The 17,751-nt window shown below is 45.9% G+C and overlaps 1 protein-coding gene across 2 annotated transcripts in view; it reads left to right on the top strand.

Moving 5' to 3' along the window:
• Positions 1–17,751, top strand: part of HDX (highly divergent homeobox) — a 571,608-nt gene that overhangs the window by 75,882 nt on the left and 477,975 nt on the right. For both annotated transcript variants that reach the window (XM_069612922.1, XM_069612923.1), the window contains exon 2: positions 16,227–16,335. In XM_069612922.1, the coding sequence (XP_069469023.1) occupies positions 16,267–16,335 (69 nt within the window). In that variant the 5' untranslated portion in view covers positions 16,227–16,266. The remainder of the gene's footprint in view (positions 1–16,226; positions 16,336–17,751) is intronic.

The following is a 17,751-nucleotide window of genomic DNA, read 5'->3' as shown; positions in this document are numbered from 1 at the left end:
GAATTAGAGGGTGTCTGTGAGTTTCCCAGGGCAGATGGCCAGGGTAGTGGGTGTGGAAGAAGTTTGGTGTTGCCGCATACCATGATTTCGGTTTTGGAGGGGTTTAGCAAGAGGTGGTTTTTGGTCAACCAGAGATCTATGCCGAGGAGGCGGGAAGCAAGGTCAGGTCGGCAGTTGGGTTTTGAGTTCAGGAGTTTTAGAATTAGTTGAGTGTCATCGGTGTAGTTGTAGCACAGGATGTTGTGCGAACAAATTATTCCTGGGAGGGTCGCAATGTAGAGGTTAAACAGGAGGGCTAATAGGCAAGCTCCTTGTGGAACTCCAGTGTCGACTGGTCGGGCTTGGGAGGAATAGGAGGAGAGTAGGGTTATTTGTTTCCTATTATTGAGGAAGGATGCAATCCATTTGAGAGCGGTTCCACGAATTCCTAGAGAGTGGAGGCGGTCAAGGAGGATTGAGTGGTTGATTGTGTCGAAGGCGGCGGATAGGTCAAGACGGATTAATGTGGCGCATCCCGCAGAATCTGCCGTGTTTTTAAGGTCATCCCAGATTGAGGTTAGGGTGGTTTTGGTTCTGTTTTGGGCTCTGAAACCTGATTGTGCGGGGTCTAGGAGATTGTTGGCTTCGACAAAGGCATTTAGTTGGCAGTAGGCGGTTTGGTCAATGAGTTTGGCAAGGAACCTGGTGTTTGAGATGGGGCAGTAGTTTTTGGGTTCGAGAGGGTCGAGGGAAGGTTTTTTTGATAAGAGGTTTGACATAAACCGTTTTGAATGCGTCGGGAAAAATTCCAGAGGAAAGGGAGTCGTTTATGATGGTTCTTGTGTGTTCTCTGGCACAGGTAGAAGCGAAAATTTCTTTGAGGGTTGAGGCTGGGCAAGGGTCCAGCGGAGAGTCGTATGGTTTGCGGTCAGAGAGAAGTTTGCAAAATTGGTCGGGAAATATTGGACTGAAGGAGTCAAACGTTGGTTGAATAGTGGTCATAGGCGGTGGGATGACCGAAATGGTGGGTGGATTGCCTGGTGGGTGTAAGAGAGTTAGTTTGTTGGTTAGGGAGTTTGTTCTTTCGAGAGCTGTGATGTAAAAGTGGAGCGAGAGTGAGTCGCACAGCGATTGTGAGGGGGTCGGGAGGGTGGTGGTTCACGTTGTTTGGTGAATTCGGTGATCATCTTGTGAAGTTCTTTGCTGCGGTTTTTACAGTTTAGGATTCGGGAGTTGTAGTGTGCTTTTTTTGCTTACTGTATCTCAGCCTTGTACTGGTGAAGGTGCCGGGCTAGGGTGGATCTGCTCAGGGGTGTTTTGTCTTTCTGCCATTTGCGTTCTAGAGATTTATATAGTTGTTTAGTATTCTTTAATTCGGGTGTGAACCACCTAGGGAAACAGCCACGGTGAGCTGATGGTTTGCAAGAGGGTGTGAGCCCCGTTAGTGAGGAGTTGAGCCATAAGTCAAAGGCGTCAGAGGTTAGTTCATTGAGTAGGCAGGTAGGGGGAGGAGACTGACAGTGCGTCAGCTAGGTCAGGAAGGATTTTTAATTTCTTCCAGCATTTGCGTAGATTCAGAGGTTCTGGTTCGGGAAAGGGGAGCGGGTTGGGTGAGCGAATGGTGAAAGAAACAATGAAGTGATCAGACCAGAGGTTGGGGGTAGCGGGGTTTAGATGTATCAGGTTGTGGGAGCTGACGAGATGGCATCAAGTGTATGTCCTCTATAGTGAGTCGGGCCGTTTATGTGGGTTTGGAGGTTAATCGCGTCTAGGCCGTCGACTAGAGAGTGGATCATAGGGTTGGTGGGGATGTCAAGCCATATGATGAAATCTTCTAGCAGGGTGAGGTTAGGATGGTTTAGTTGGAGGGTGGAGATAGTCGCAGAGGTTGTTTGAGAATTGTCTATCGTAGCCAGGGGCTCTGTAGATGATTAGGATTAGGAAGCTGTGGGAGAACAAGGGGGGGGATAGTTTTATGAGGAGTGATTCGCAGGAAGGAATGGATAGTTGCTTGTCGATGATTGAGGCGTGGAAGTGAGACTTGAAGGCGATTGCAATTCCTCTGCCTCTAGAGGGACGGTTCATTGGGATGAGGGAGTAGTAGGATGATGTGGAGTATGAGGCAAGTGATGCTGTGCAGGACTGCCAGTGTGTGCATGGTGTCTCATAAGTATGTTGGAATCTTGGGAACTTCTTTTTTTATGACACCGTTAACATATTTTGCCATTGGGTCATTGATGGACTGAATCTATGTTCCTCTGTTACTTTATACTATGTTGATAAATGTGTTTTATATTGCTGAACCCATCATAATTTCAATTACAATGGTTTTGTTATATCATGTGGATACCCATGTCCTAAATGTGCTAACTGGGCCAACACCCTTACTTGTATTTAAAATGACACTCATGAAAATGAATAATAATGTAATTCCGCCTAATGCACTTAATCATTGATCACACTGCACATGTCACAACAATGTTGTGTAGTCTAAACATATGATAACTTATGAACCTGTCAACTTTGGTAACCTTGATAAAGACCTCTTTATGGTCGAAACACGTGTCAGCACTTTCTGAAGATTAACACAATTTCAATAAATCACAAATAAGATGTAAAGCAAAAACGTGTGGACCATATATACAACTCTCAACAGAGCGAATGAAGTCAATGCATACAATCAAATGCACCAGTGTCATATGAGTAGAAACACCAACCAAACTGCATTGACCTACACTTTGGGCACCAAGAGTGCGTGTCCTATGGTTTCTAACAACCGGCCGCAAGTGCAACGAGACATGACAGAATATATTGAGTAAGGTGCAGCAACCACTAGTTCCTCGTGCTCATATCTCTCTCTGGACCCACGTCCTGAGGACACGTTGCTTGTGTTGCTCTTCTAATGGGAACTAGTCGCTACCGTACATTGAGTAGAAGTGCGTCACTACTATTGTTGGCATGTTTCTAGAGTGGAAAGCACAGTGTCCTCTTCAGTGTGACTGAGCCAGAGTGAGGGCCAGCGCACTGCCATGCAGTAAGGTGCAGCGGGCAGTGCAGCGAGAGGCACGCTCGCGTCCATTGGCACGCTGTACTGTAGCGGGAGCAGGTGCAGCATTCTAGTCTTCGGCGAGGCGCTATGTGCAGTCAGATGCCGCAGGCAGTGGAGGTGTAGCAATGGGGAGCAGCATCCTGCTCCGTGGAGCGTGGTGCAATGGCTCTGCACTGATATGCACTGTGATACCCAGGTCCAGTAACATGCATTCTTTGCAGTGTGGCTTGCACTGGAATAGCCAGGTCCAGTGACATGCATTCTTTGCACTGTGGTGTGCACTGGAATACCCAGGTCCAGTGACCTGCAATGTTTGCAGTATGGTATGCACTGGAATACCCAGGTTCAGTGACATGCATTCTTTGCAGTGTGGCACCATGCTCTGCCCAGTGAGATGCATGGATAAGCTGCGAACCATATTGTGCAATGCCCTGCTCTGTACAGTGAGAAGCATTGTTAAGTGAGGCACAGTGTCCTCTACAGGGTCATTTTATCAGGTGCCTATTTGGAAACAGGCTGTGCATGCTCCGTGTAGATTTTAGGGTTTTTTGTGCACTGAGATGCCCTCGTCTTTCCGGTGCAGAGAGATACAGGGGTGAATCTATAACACAGGGCACTGTTCTCTGTGCAAAGATGGATCAGACTTGCAATATCTGTAGGTGGAAGGACAGAGTTGTGACTGAAGGAGACGGGAAGGAGTCATCAGGCCTTGTAGGACATGAGGAGGTGATTTGCGCAGGCATTCCTGAACCCTGCCACTGCGGGGATGGTCTTGATATATGGGACTTAGGAGAGCATAGCGAGAGATGGTACGCACTAACGGGGGATAGCGGTTCTAATTGGCAAGAGCACGGGTTTTAAAACATGTAGAGACAATTTGAAGAGGGCGTTTGTGCATGGCAGGCTATCTCATGTAAGGCAGAGGTGAGTGAGACATAAGCAGATGCAGTGGAAAAGTTCAGTAGTTTGTGCACAGAGACAAAGGGATAGAGGTGAAAACTAGACTAGACTAGACAACAGCATCTTGGTACAATTTAAAGATATGATGTGGAAGGATTTTTCAGACACTCAAAGTTAACTTTAGCCTCGGTAAAGGCTATAAACTGTTTAAGTTCACTGTGAACTCACAGATTTCAAACCAAGGAATGGGGTGATGAGGGGAAAAGAATGAGACGCTAACGCCTGCAATTAAATGACTTGAATTTTAGAGGAACTGCGCATCTGACATTCCAGTGACTTATAGCGGGGATACAGTTGAAATTGCAACCAGCGTCTTCGGGTTTAGTGCGTTTATAAATGCATAGATAAGAAATAAAACCCTATGTGCATATGTGCTAAAAAAAACCTGTACACACATGCTCTACAAAAATGACAACAAACCTCAATTATTGCTACACGGATGATTATTCTTCACAATCCCCATGCGCTCGCACCCCTATTCATCTATACCTTGGAACTGCATCTGCATTGTATTTTCACATGTATATTTCTTTACGTGGCACCCTACTTCCTCTCTTTATTTCCTATCCACCTCAGGTTTCACTACTGAAGGTCTAATGGGAAGGCATGGTTTGGGCTCCCTTTTCCTCTTGGATCTGGGTTTTTTCTTGTCAAGAGTTTGCCCTCTTGACAATAGGACTTTTAGAAGGAGAGTGGTTTTTCTCTTCTTCAGGGATGCCAGGAAGATCTAACTCCTTTTTATACCTAGTTGCTCTACCTCTACTAGTGTAAGTGGGTCTTCTGGGAGTTCAGTCACTTCAGCATATGCTGGAGATGGGATGACCTGAAACCTTTCTGGCCTAGGAGCTTGGGTCCTAGTGGAAGCTCCGGGCTTAAGGCCTTGTTGCTCTCCAGAGAAGCAGAGTTTCTCTTAGTCACTGGGGCAAGGTCCCTTAAGGTGGCCACTCTGGCTTACTTGGTAAGATTTCTTATCCTTTGACTGGGGCTCAGCTGAGTGTGAGACAGCACATAATGTTTTACGGTCATTGCCTAACAGCAATGTTCCAGGCATCTCTGCCTGGATACTGACAGGTATCCTGACCGTCATATTGTTACATTGTATGGTAACGGGTATTATAGGGAGCATCTGGACACGTCCTCCAGCAAACGTAATGGGGCCCAGAGGTGCCTTCGCTACATCCTCTCGGTTGAGTAGAGACTCATCCACCATTGAGATGCTAGCCCCCACGTCGCTAATGGCAGGGGTCTCCTGACCATTAATGCGAACACCTTCCTTGATGTACTCTAGTGTTTTCTGGGATGGAGTGGTGGGGTCCCTGATTCTGCTTCTGGGAGTCTAAGGGTACTGCAACTACTCTGGCTGTAACTCCATAGGGTTCTTGGGCCAGAGGATGAAATAATGCCTCTGCCCTTGTATCATCCCCATTCTGTGGGAATGCTAAGGCAAAATAGAGGATTCCTAAGGGTTTGCCCCTACTCTTGGAATCTCCTTTCAAACGGTCCCCAGACCCAGAAACCAAACACTTACCAACGATTTTCTGGTATGGGGGTTTCTGGAAAACTTCCTTCTGGTTTGGCCCCAGAAGGTCCACTATCCCTATTGTATTTCCCATGGTGGTTACCCTAATCACTTTTGTGGGCCTCATTGGTTTGGGATTCAGTTGAGGTGTCTTATTCATTTTTATGCCTTTTCACCTCCTTTTTGTGAGGAGCACCAGAATCCGTGAGTGGCCCTGTTGGCCACCCACAAGTCAGCAGTTAGTGCTAACCTCTTGGGGTCTAGTTTCTTTGAGTCAGCCAGATGGTGTCTCAGGTCTGGGATACAGGTATAAAAAATGCTTTCTAGCATGAATATACTCCTCATGCCATCGAAAGTACTGGCCTTATGGCTTTCAATCCACCCATCCAGGTTTTTCAGGCACTCACACACCCAGGTTGTCCACAACACCCATCTTTCTTCTTACGTTCTCTAAATGTTTTTAGATAATGCGAAGACGTCTTACCATACCTAGCTATGAGAGCCTGTCTCAACAGTTTTGTAGTTTCTTCTATAATCAGCATTGAATTGATCTCCAGAATCACATCACAGCCATTCTGGGGAAACCTAGAAAGAACCCATGGTACTTGCTCACTCAAATGTTTTCATCCAGTCAATAATGTCATTCTTCACATCATACTGACTCCATCTCTTTAGGCAATTTGGGTTTGTGGATCCTAGAGGCATCCGACAGAGAAGACACTGAAAGTGAAGAGAAGTTAAGAGACAATCTTTTCATGGCTAACTCATGTTGCATTTCCTTTTGCCTGAGTACTTGATCAAGTTCTTGGTCTCTAAGTCTAAGACTTCATTCAATTTCTTTCTCTTGGAGTTCAAGCTTTTTATACTCCGACTGAATCCTCCATTATCTCAACTTCCAAAATTACTCCAGGAGACCTGGTAGAGGGAGATGTGGGGGTGCAGGGGTGGGGGGGAGGGGGAGTACTGGAGATGGGCTAGTAATTGGTACTACGATCTCCTTCAGGTCTACATCATCATGTTCACTTGGGTCAGACCTTTCACCTATATCTTTACTCAAGTCAATATTAGGAGTAGGAGTGGCAGGCCTACTCGCTGAACTTTGCTAATTCAACAGTATTTGAATTCAATAATGAATTTCCTTTACAGTTGAGGTTCTTTTCACAGGTCTTTACCCTTTCTTTCTTCAAGACCTACAAGAGCCTCCTGGTTATAGTTTTCCATGTTAAAATTAATAGATTAAGTTGTACAGTCTTTGGTAAACCAACCTTATTGGATGGTTTCTCTAGGCACAGGTATGCCCAAGAGTCAGTGTATCCAACTCTACATCAATCCCATTGCTGTAACACCACGTGTTAGGGAGTTTTTCAAAAGTCCCCCAAAGGTAGGATTTCCGAAGACTCACACTTGGGGCACAGGGCTTCAACTCTTGGTATAGGCCTGAACCACACCAGTATTTTGGTATCAATGGCTGTGCAGCCAGGCTTATCTTGAGAGGGAGGAGGGGCTGTAGGAAGGTACAGAGAACTTAAGAGTATACACTTAGGCTAAAAAAGCACGGACACACTCCAAGTTATATAAAAATAGTGGTTCATTTTATATATACACTATGGTAAAGGTGATTCTTGAGAAAGGTAAGTACTATAACACACAATGAGTAACTGAAAACCAATGCAATATTCACAGTAAGCAAGACACTTTTGTAATACTTTGAGAATGGCAGTATGCAATTCAAAAGGTAAGTAAAATACTTTTCAAAAAATTGTTTCAGGTAAGAATGAATGGATCACAATCAACATAAATCAGGTACATACTTTTTCACACTTGTAAGTCTTTTTCTCAGTGGCCTAACACTTTAAAGGTCCATCCCTATCTAGTTATGAGTGTCTCTGAATCAGATTGCAGAGCAGAACAGGCAAGGCACAAGCTGCAGAAAGACAGTAATTATAGAGGTGACTTCTGGAACAAGTAAGTAAAGCTTTTCTGTTGTAAAACAGGTCCAGGGACTTTGGAGAAGGCTCCCTGAAGGCACAAATGCATTAGGACTGTGCAAACGTGAATGGGCGAACTCCCAAACACACAAATCGGCACTCCAGCAACGCAGGAGCAGCGAAGCAACTCTAGGTAAGTTAGAGTCTGACCGTACCTTAAACGTGAAGGAGAGGATGCAGCACAATGCCCCTGCGATGCAGCTGCAGACCTGGTCACTGGCTTCTTGGTCAGGCAGACGACAGAAGGGACACTGGAATGGATCTTGCAGCAGTAGTCGAGTGAAGAGGCTCCAGGTAAAGGATTCTTCATGGTAATGTGATTTTTGGAGCCCTTTTCAAAGCACCAGTGAAGAATGGTTACCTCCTGGTTGATTAGTCTCGATTTCTCTGTTCAACACCCTTGCCTCGTGAGGTCCAGATGGAGTCCACCAAAGTTTTGGGAGGATTCAATCTTTGGAAGGTGATGCACTACACAATGGCCACAGATCCCAGGGTATTGGCGGTTTGCCGCCGGCGAAGGTCAAAGCTCATCGTGGCATGGCTCAAAATGCAGGTCATCGTGAGACTGATTGGTGCCACCAACTTAAAGGAGCGGTCAGACAGCAGCGTTTACACAGAAGGCATCTCAGGTCATTTGGAAGTTGCTGCAGGCATCCCTCCTCTTCCTCATCGATTCTTCAGTTACAGTGGTCGGCTTGTCTTCAGCCTCAATATCCATGCCTCTTATGCAGGAACCCAGCCAATCGACAGCCATGCACCATTCAAATAGTGGGCGGTGGTAGTCCTTTCAGTATAGTTAGACTCCCAGTTGGAACTGGTTCCAGGGAGGCACAGCAGAGGACACAGAATAGCAGAGTTTCAGAGTTCTCCCTGGTTTCCTGTCCCTGTAGACACACTGGCACCGGGGCAGGCTATCCGCCGAAGACAGAAGTCAATCAAAGCTCCTCCCCACCCTGCACGGCAGAGGAAGGACCAAGAACGGACAAGCCATCTTGAATTGGAGAAAAAAGAACATTAGGCTTCACTCCGAGTGTGGCAGTCGGAAACATGTTGCTGGTAAACTCATCGGCACCCTTGTTTCTGGACCGAAACGCACTGCAAGTCTGCCTGCCGGGCTTTTCGATCCCCCAGTAGGTAGAGTAGTCCCGGAAGCACCGGCACCCTTAGCAACGGTGCTGGTGCTTCCGTCTCCTGTGAGAAACCCGAAGGTGTCTCACTTACTAGTCCCCGGGGATCTGTCATCCAGGTAGCCAGGACACGGCCATCGCTATTGGATCCAGTTCCTGGGGCTGGACTAGTGTGGGAAGATCACCTGGGCGAGGGATCTTCGGGGAGTGGAAGTGGGACACAGAGGGTTGAGAAGCGGTCTCCTCTTTCCTGTAACACCTTTTCCCCATCCTACCCTGTAGGATATTTAGAAGCTCTTCACCCCCCCACTTTTCCCACACAAACACTTTCTTACACAGTAACAGACAACGGATTAACACCAGAGCCATTTACCTGACATGTCGCAACACATGGGTCAGGCAGATTCAGGCACTTAACAATAATCATGCACACCTGGCAGCCCTTTACCTTCCCCACATGGATAAAAGGCAGAGCACGAAAGCATAAGACCGGGAGTTGCAGCTGTCGTGTGGAACAGGAGATGTCAATGGTACAAGGAGGCCTACCGCTTTGATAACGCAGGCAGAGAAGCAAGCTTGCTACCGGGGAAGTATCCGGGACTCCAGAAACCAAAGAAGCCAACGGGTAAAGCACAGCCGGTGAGTTGGAGGAGGTTGATAGTAAACCGAACTGTGCTGAGTCCAAGGTTGCAAGTAGCGACATTTTGAACACAAGGAATCTGCAAAGAGAAAGATTGTGTGTATATGTTTTGAACTTTAAAGACAGTCCAGTTGAGGTCTAGGTGCAGAGGGGTCATGCGCCACATGTGCACTCATTCGAAAGACTCTGACCGGGACCTGTTTAAGAAACTACCAACCAGAAGACCCTAGGAAAGGGTGGCGTGAGGCATCAGGGGTCAGGGTGGTCCTATAAAGATTACGTCAAATCCCTAATACAATCGAAAGCCTCTGACCTGTGGCCAGAGGAAAACTAGGAGAAAGGGAACTGTGCTTTCCAATAAGATTGTGAACTGTGAAATAAGGCAAGTGTGAACCCGACAGAGGGATGGCGGAAGAAAGCTGGGAGAAGGAAAACCCCGCCTTCTGAGGAAAAGGAGCAATACATGAACTGTGTTAAAGAAAGGTCGTAGTGAACCCTACGGAGGGAGGCCCAAACTGCAATGAGTATCTGAGCCCGACAGAGGGAGATCTTAGGGGCGAGAGGCAATCCCCCAAGGCGCAAGACCACAGAGAGAACTTTTGTTTATTTTTTATTTTGCATCAAGAGCAATACACCCATGAGCATTGTGTCGACAAGAGTAAACCCGGTCGAGGGTTGTCTGCAGTGGGGAATTGTCTAAAAGGACATTTTAATCATACAAGCAATATTGGAAAGGCCGTAGTGAACTCGACGGAGGGAGGCACAAGTTGTGAAAAGGATCCGAGTCTGACGGAGGAAAATCCAAGGGGTGAAGAGCAGTCGCCCAAGGTAGAAGAGTACCAAAGGAACCTTTTGTTTATTTGTTTGTCATTGTGAAGTTGCAGGCCTTCTAAGGCAAGAGACTTTGTCAGGAAAGAGACTTAGCCTATGAAGGTTTTGATATCGTTGAACCAGAACTGTGAAACCTCATGCTGACGAGGCCCAGGAGTGTGCCGGCCTCAGAAATCCCACCTTGTTCCATGCGTCAAACGTTGGGAAGGGAGACCCAGCCATACCATCCTGACTTTTCATTTTGTGAACACTTCTTTCTTTTCTGGTGAACGTTATCCCACGCTCTTTTTGTAATTTCGTAGTAAGGATTGGCAATAGTTTTTTTTAATGAATAGGCCCTTTTTATCTGACAAGATGCCACTAAGACTGCCTTATTATTACTTGATGGTTTTAGCTTGCTCCCATCTTAGATTTAGGTTTAGATTAGGCGTTTATCTCACCCATTATAAAGATCAATAAACACCATTGAACTGTGATCACTTGTGTCTGTCTTTACTGTTGCCACCATGAGTTCCTTACAGTCCCCACTCCCATGGAGTCCTATTGGACTCCACAGGAATGGGGAGTTACTGAATCTGCCGCCTGACTTCCCACTCTCCCGGGACTAGTAATGTCCCAGTGGAACTGGGAAGTCAGGCGGCAGAACCGGTGTTTCCGGGTTGGCGAGTTACAGCTGACCTCAGAATGAGGCCCACTGTCTCCATTTTGGGTCAGTGGTGACCCTCCTGTGAATACAGTCTTGAAGTACACATTACACAAACGTAGGAAGGATAAAACCACTGGCACCACCCATTCAGATTAGCTTGTCACTGTAACCAGGAGGTTACAGGAGTAGTGAAAATAGGGATACAGTTTAGCCCCTCGGCACTCCACATAAGGCGTGGTGTGCTAATCACAAAATAGAAAAAGATAGCAAGATTTAAAATATCCCCCTGCCCTTGGGAACAAGTGTTCTTATAAGAAAAATAACAAATTAGGGTACGCCCACATTTTTCTCACCAACACTGCACAGAGAGTGCTGTGCGCTGCAAAAGTGAAGGACAGATGCCACAAAAGCTGGAGGCAAGCATGGCTAATAAAAACAGAAAAAAAGGGATAGCAAGAAGTATATAAGAATCCCAAATAAAGGGTAAAATATTGACTGAGTGTGGAAAAAGGTTCCCACTCACTCAGGAGAACTGACAAAAACATCCAGTAGTTTAGCATAAAGTGCTGGGGGACTTGCATGCAAAGAGGGTTTCACATAAAAAGGGCAAATTTCCCTAACGCTCTGATATGAACATTTTCTGTTCCCAAGATTTCCCTTTCTTTCGGTCTCTTTCCATGGTTGAAGGCAGCCTAAGATCCATTCTGCGGTACGCAAGTAAGCAACCTATAAGTATGTGGAGGAAGGATAGCTCAGGGGCAACACGTTTGTCTTGGAAGCAAGACAAGGCAGCAGAACACAGGTTTGAATCCTGACCTCGCGCTTAGAAACCACTTGCTGGTATTAAGCGTGTTATAAAAGAACAATTCTAATTAGCTTTCCCCGTTTCTGTGACTGCCTTCCTCCTGCCCTCAGCATTTGGAACTGGCTGTCCTCAGGGAGTTTGAGAGTTTGTTATCCTAATTTTAACAGCGCAAATTGACTTCTTATTTGTTCACTTAAGGACAGGGCTTGGCACCGTCAAATAAAAATGTAGCCTCTGCTACTGTACTGGAAGCAAATGCTAAATTTCGTGGTGTAGGTATGCGTGTCAGGCGGGGGTGGGTGTGATACTTAAACCCGTGTCTGCTTTCTCCCTCCCTGGCTGCCTCTGAATACCTCTTGAATTAAAGAGGTATTTAATGTTGGCACAAAGGAATCTGGCTTCCACAAGATTTAATGGAATACCACCTGGGTTTGTAAAGGGTTTGTGAAAGATTTACCTGCCTACCTACTGCTGAATTCCCCATTAATACTGCTGCTGACAAAGTACTGTGGTCTGGGAGTCTATGGGGGCAAATTAATTTGTGTTGTGACAGGTTTTAATGTAGTTACTTTGGCTTTCAGTGATCTATTTGAAAAACGATTGGGAACCCTAATTTTAAGTAAGTGGTAGAATGTGGTTCTACCACTTACTTACTTAAATTGAGCCTTTGCCTACATGCCTTGTCATGGACAGTTGCTTCCTAGAGTCGTGTCCTTATGATTGAATGTCTCTTTTGAACTAGTTTGCCTGCCATGCATTATTTTAATTATAATGACCTTCATGAAAGTTCTGCCGCCCATCGGGAGAATCTCCTATCCCTGCTTTTAATTACATTTTCTTCTGGTCATAAACATTCCTCCCAACCATCACTGAACTTAAGCTCATGTTTACAGCTTTCATTGCCAGTGGCAATTCCTTCAGATAATGGTACATTGAATACTCACTTTCACAGTGCTTAGAAGTGATATTACCCGTAGTATGAAGCACCACACAAAAAAACGGTTTTATTGTTTTGCTTATGAGAATGTCCTTTGCAGAGGAGACTGTTTCGAAGTAAGGGACTTTTTAGCTGCTGCAGCTTTACTTATGTTTGAATCAAACCTTGCAATGACAAAGGCTGCTGTTTTTTGAAACAATGACTGGGAGGATGGAAGTAGGTGATAAGCTGCCTATATGGGATAGGAAGAATAGAAGATTGATCCGATTAGGATTTGTTTTGTATTTTTACTGCATGTTAATTGCCCCAGATTAACGCCTAATCTCATAAATTAGAAAACCTGATAACTGATATTAATGCTCACACATGGTTTCTTTGTGTATACCGCATAGTCCTAAATATTTATTACAAAGCTGGCTTAATTCGTAGAATCCTCTTCCTCCTCTAAATCCTTATTTACCCTTTCACCAATGATATTCTACATAAGCAACACATATATTATGTCCTTGGCTTCGGCCTCCGCGATCACGGCCTATCCAAATGGTGATCCTGTCAAGTATGCCTTTCATTATGCTTAGGATAGCTAGAGCACTTCTCGGGCCCCACCTCCATCCATAGATCCACATGTGATAATTTAAATAGTTTCCATTAACGAGTTGACATATGTCTAGCTTCCTTCCATTTCTCTTTTCTTCCTTTGATATGACATGGCATTTATAACACACCTGCACACAAGTGTTTCTAGGCTCAACAAGACAAGGCGGGGGAAATAAAGGGAGGACAAAATTACGATCTTACTAGGGCTTGTGTCGTTCAGATCGTGCACGTGCAGAGAAGGGGAGAAGTGCAAGGAGGGAGGGGGAAGGGAGAAGTGGAGGTCAGTCAATAAGTGCAGCAGCAGGTGGCTCATATGTGCAGAGAGAAGGGACTGCAGGAATGCAGGAATAGACCCCCAAGTGCGGGGGGAGCCTGGAGGCAGTATGAGGGCAGCTGGACATGCAGGAGTCTGGGACCGAGTTCAGAGGGTATCCAGGTGACCAGCGCGCAGGGCAGTCAGGAGCATCAGCAGGGGGAGTGGAAGAGAGAAAGCAGAAGCAAAAAGGAAGGTCTTGAGTTGCTTCAGGAACTGGAGGTGGTTCTGCTCAAGTTTGAGAGGGGCAGGGAGGCTGTTCCAGAAGGAGGCCCCAGCCGATGAGAGAGATCTGCCCCCAACTCCCTGCTTGGAGAAGCATCTGACCCTCCGATGAGCGGGAGCTCGAAGTAGGAAGATGTTTTGGAAAAGAAAGTTGGAGGTAGAGCGGTCACAGTCCCCAGAAAGCCTTGTGGACGATGCAGAGGTTCTTGAACTTGATCCTTGCAGCCAAAGGGAGTCAGTGAAGAAATTACAGTGCTGGCGGGATGCATCCCTGGGCTTGAGGTGAAGAGATTTCAGTGCTGGAGAGATACGATCCTAGGCAGGTTTAAAAAGAGGCTGTTGCAGTAGTCCAGCCTAGAGAGAACCAGAGCTCTTGAGACAGTGAGCTTCTGGGGGAAAGTGAGAAAAGGAAGAATATCTTGTTGAGAGAAAGAAACACTATGTTTGTGACTGACTCCACGGTTCTGTGTGTGCAGTGGGAGGCCTGGCTCTATGTGCATAAAATAGGTAGTGCAACCAGAACATAACTCAGATTTAGGCAGTTATGTTTTGTCTGCGATTGCAAAACAATGCTGTCATGAACACTGCCTAGGGATACAGAGAGATGAGCCAATTCATCACAAACAAGGCAGGAGGATTACCAAGACTGGACACCGCCAAGGTTCCCCTGCATGATTCACATGCATGATGGTCCCATGCAGGGGCCAGACTTGAACATTCCCCAACTACCAGCCCTACAGATAAGTGGCATACATGCCACTGTTACACCTTAAAAACAGCAAAACCTAAACAAGTACAAATTGGCATACTGTCCTAAATGCCATGTTGCAAGTACTGTTCCCTAATGTAACCTAACTCACAAAGAAGTAGGAACCGGAGTGGTGTGAGTGGGACGGTAGATCCTGGATGGGGACACACTGCCTTGGAGCAGGGCAGTCGATTTAATACATACATAATATTCAATATGGTGCCATTAACTAGCAAACGTTGAAGGTAAGTGGCCATATGATGCTAGTAATTTAAATTCTGTAGGTGCCCTGGCATATAATGTCAACACCTTGCAAACGGTGTACATACCTGGATTTATGATGACAATACCTGGTAAAGGGGCCTGGGCATGCATCTGATTGTGGTGGTTTAAGTGTTGTGGGAGTCTGGGCATGCAGCTGCAACATCGGGAACATGATGTGATGCCTGTTATATCATGTTTATCCCGGGCAAATCATTGCAATTTGTAGCCAATAGTGTGATTAGCTAGGCATTTGTTGGCAAATAAATTGCACATTGTGCAAGTAATTGCCTCAATATGAAGTCAATATTTTGCAATGATGCGAGTACCTTGCCATTTGATTGCAATGCTTCTCATACAATATGAGTGTTTGGGCATATCATGGCAATACCTAGAAAATGGTGGTGGTACCTGGGCAAGTGATGGCAAGACTCCCCCCAACCCCCCAACCCCCCACCCCCCTCCCTCCCTCCAAAAGTATGTAGATCATTATGAACCAGTGGAAATGTGAGGTAGTGGGTAAAGTCGAGGAAACTTTAAAGGTGTTTTATTTTTCAAATGCATAGTGTTAAGATATTCTAATAGATTTTCATTTAGTAGTTACATTTCAAAAGTGTCTAACTGTAATATTGACAAATCTTTATTTTACAACTCCTACCTCTCCAATAATTCAGATTTTGTGGTACCAGCAAGCCCTGTGTCTTCTGGTGCAGGTCGCTCCTGATTGCATTGGCACTGCCTCCCTTGCACGCTGGGGCAATGGAGAGCCACACCTGAAGATGTTGAGTGTTCCTACAGTCAAGCAGCATCCCTTTTCTAACCCTAAAAGCCGTGACAAAGTCAGTGATCACACCCTGTCAGAGAGGTGTATCGGACACTGGGGGCCAGGAAAATTGGCTTACCATATCCTTTGGGCTAGTGAGGGGTTCCCGATGTTATATAGGCACTGTAGAACCACGTCCACGAGCCAGGTCTTCTGCCTGCCATCAACACTATTAACCACAAGAAACGTAAGGGTGTCTGTTCCCAGTCAATCGCTGACTTTGTTAGAAAGAAATAGCCTCCTTAACTCACATAAAAGGGGTAAGGTAGTATGGCTCAAGCAAGTCGTTTTGGGGATGGGGTCAGATCCAAAGAGCCAACAGAAGGACACTGAAACAAAGAGGAGAGAAGGACAAAAAGAGTGATGAGGAGCCCAAGAGCGACAATTCTGGTGTTTGAGTGGAAGACGGAGGGTTACGCCTGGGAGCTAAAGTGGGGTTTCATGCTGCTGAGGCTCGTGAGGTAGGGATTTTGTTTGCTAGCATGCAGAAAGTGGTTATTTACTAACCGTCATAGACCTCGGCAGTGGACTATGTCTATAGTTGACTTGGTTACAGTATGGATGTTGAAGGAGAAAGATGGAAAAAGCAATGCGCCGGTAATACTTGTGTCATTGAAATACAGTTTCTATCTGATTTCAGCTATGAACAACTTAGTGGATGCAGACCCACTCTTCCCAATATCTTATTTCTTTGCCGACATGTATTAAAAATATTAGTAACATAATATGACCGGGTTTACAGAATATTTGTGAAGTAATGCCTTTTCTTCTCCTGCAGGCTTTAAAGAAACTTGAAACATCGCTGTGACGACCCTGTCATGGAGGAGGTGGAAGCCCCAAATGTTGGGGAAGTAACCTCCACCGAATTTCAGGGAGTCAAACAGGAGGTATGTTGAATGTATGCTTTGTCACTGAAGTGCAGTTCTTTTGTATAGTAGCATGAGATGGTCAATTATCTAAACCAGGAAAGCACTTATTATATAGCCACTTGAGATAGATTGGTGCGAGGGATTGAATGTAGTACACATTCTATTTGTTTCTGTTTTTACTTGTAAAAGCAAGCACAACTATTATTTCACGCTGCAATCTTGTAAATGAAGGTGTAGCATGTATAATACTTGTTGCTGCTCTCTGGTCAAGTGCTTAATGATTATAGGAACAGCCCAAATATATGTGGTGTCAGATATGACCAGTATTTGTTCACAATACAGTGTATAATAATGGTCTACTATAAAACATACATCCCTGCAAGCATGTAGCTTTCTAGTATGATGAGGGTTATTTGTCTCAGGAGGATAGCTCAGGGGCAATGCACTCATCTTGTAAGCAAGACGACGTGGAGCAACACAGGTTCGATCCCCGGGTCTGCGCTTAGAAACCTCGGGGTATTGAGCGCGTTATAAATAACCAATTACAATTACTTATTGGGGGTCTTCTCAAAAATATTTAATTTCATGGAGGCTTCTCAGGCCAAAATGTAGCGGTGTAGCTGGTCCTCACGTATCCGTGGTTTCCTGCATCCCGATTTTGTAAGATGCTGCAAGGATTCAGTCTTTTATTTATTTATTTGGGTATTTATAATGCTTCTATAAAGCAACAGGTGTTTCAAGGCGCAACAAGGCAAACGAGGGTGGGGGGTGGACAGGGATGAAGAAAAACAAAAACTGTTCTACTAGGCCCTGTGTCATTCGTATTGTGCAAGTGCAATAGCAAGAAGTGCAGGGGTAGGGGGAGAAAGTGCCGGTCAGAGTAGAATCTGCTAATGCTAAGGAGAGAAGGAAGTGCAGGTATGAGTGGCGGGCGCCCAGCTGCTGGGCGTGGGGTGGATGAAGGGGGAAGGGCCCAGGGTAAGACGAATGTTAAGGAGAGGCCAGGTGGACAAGTGCCAGGGGAATGCAGAGAGTGTTGGGGAAAGAAGATCCACATGCCAAGTGCGAGGGGCGGGGCATGCAGACCCAGTCAGGCTAGGGAGGGGCGTCCGGTAGGGCAAGTGAAGTTGGGGTGGGGGGGGCAGAGGAGACCAGAGGCAGAGGAGACCAAGTGCAGGGATACACTGGTCGAGGAGTGCATGATGGCCTGTAAGGAATCGGAAGGAACCAGGCAGCCAGTCAAAATCAGACAGAGGGGGACATTAGCAGGGGAGGCGGGTAGGGGGAGAGGGAAGGAGATGCAGTCTCTCACCTTTTGAAATACAAATGTAGGTTTAGACTGGTCCCGAAATGTTTTGCAGAACCCATATGGTGCTAGATAGCTCTGTGTTACTGGCACCTCCACACCCCATAAGCGATGCAACATAAATGTAT

This window comes from Ambystoma mexicanum, chromosome 5p (assembly GCF_040938575.1).
Source record: "Ambystoma mexicanum isolate Mex_15411 chromosome 5p, UKY_AmexF1_1, whole genome shotgun sequence".
Taxonomy (NCBI): Eukaryota; Metazoa; Chordata; class Amphibia; order Caudata; family Ambystomatidae; genus Ambystoma; species Ambystoma mexicanum.
This window is presented reverse-complemented; position numbering and strand designations above follow the sequence as displayed.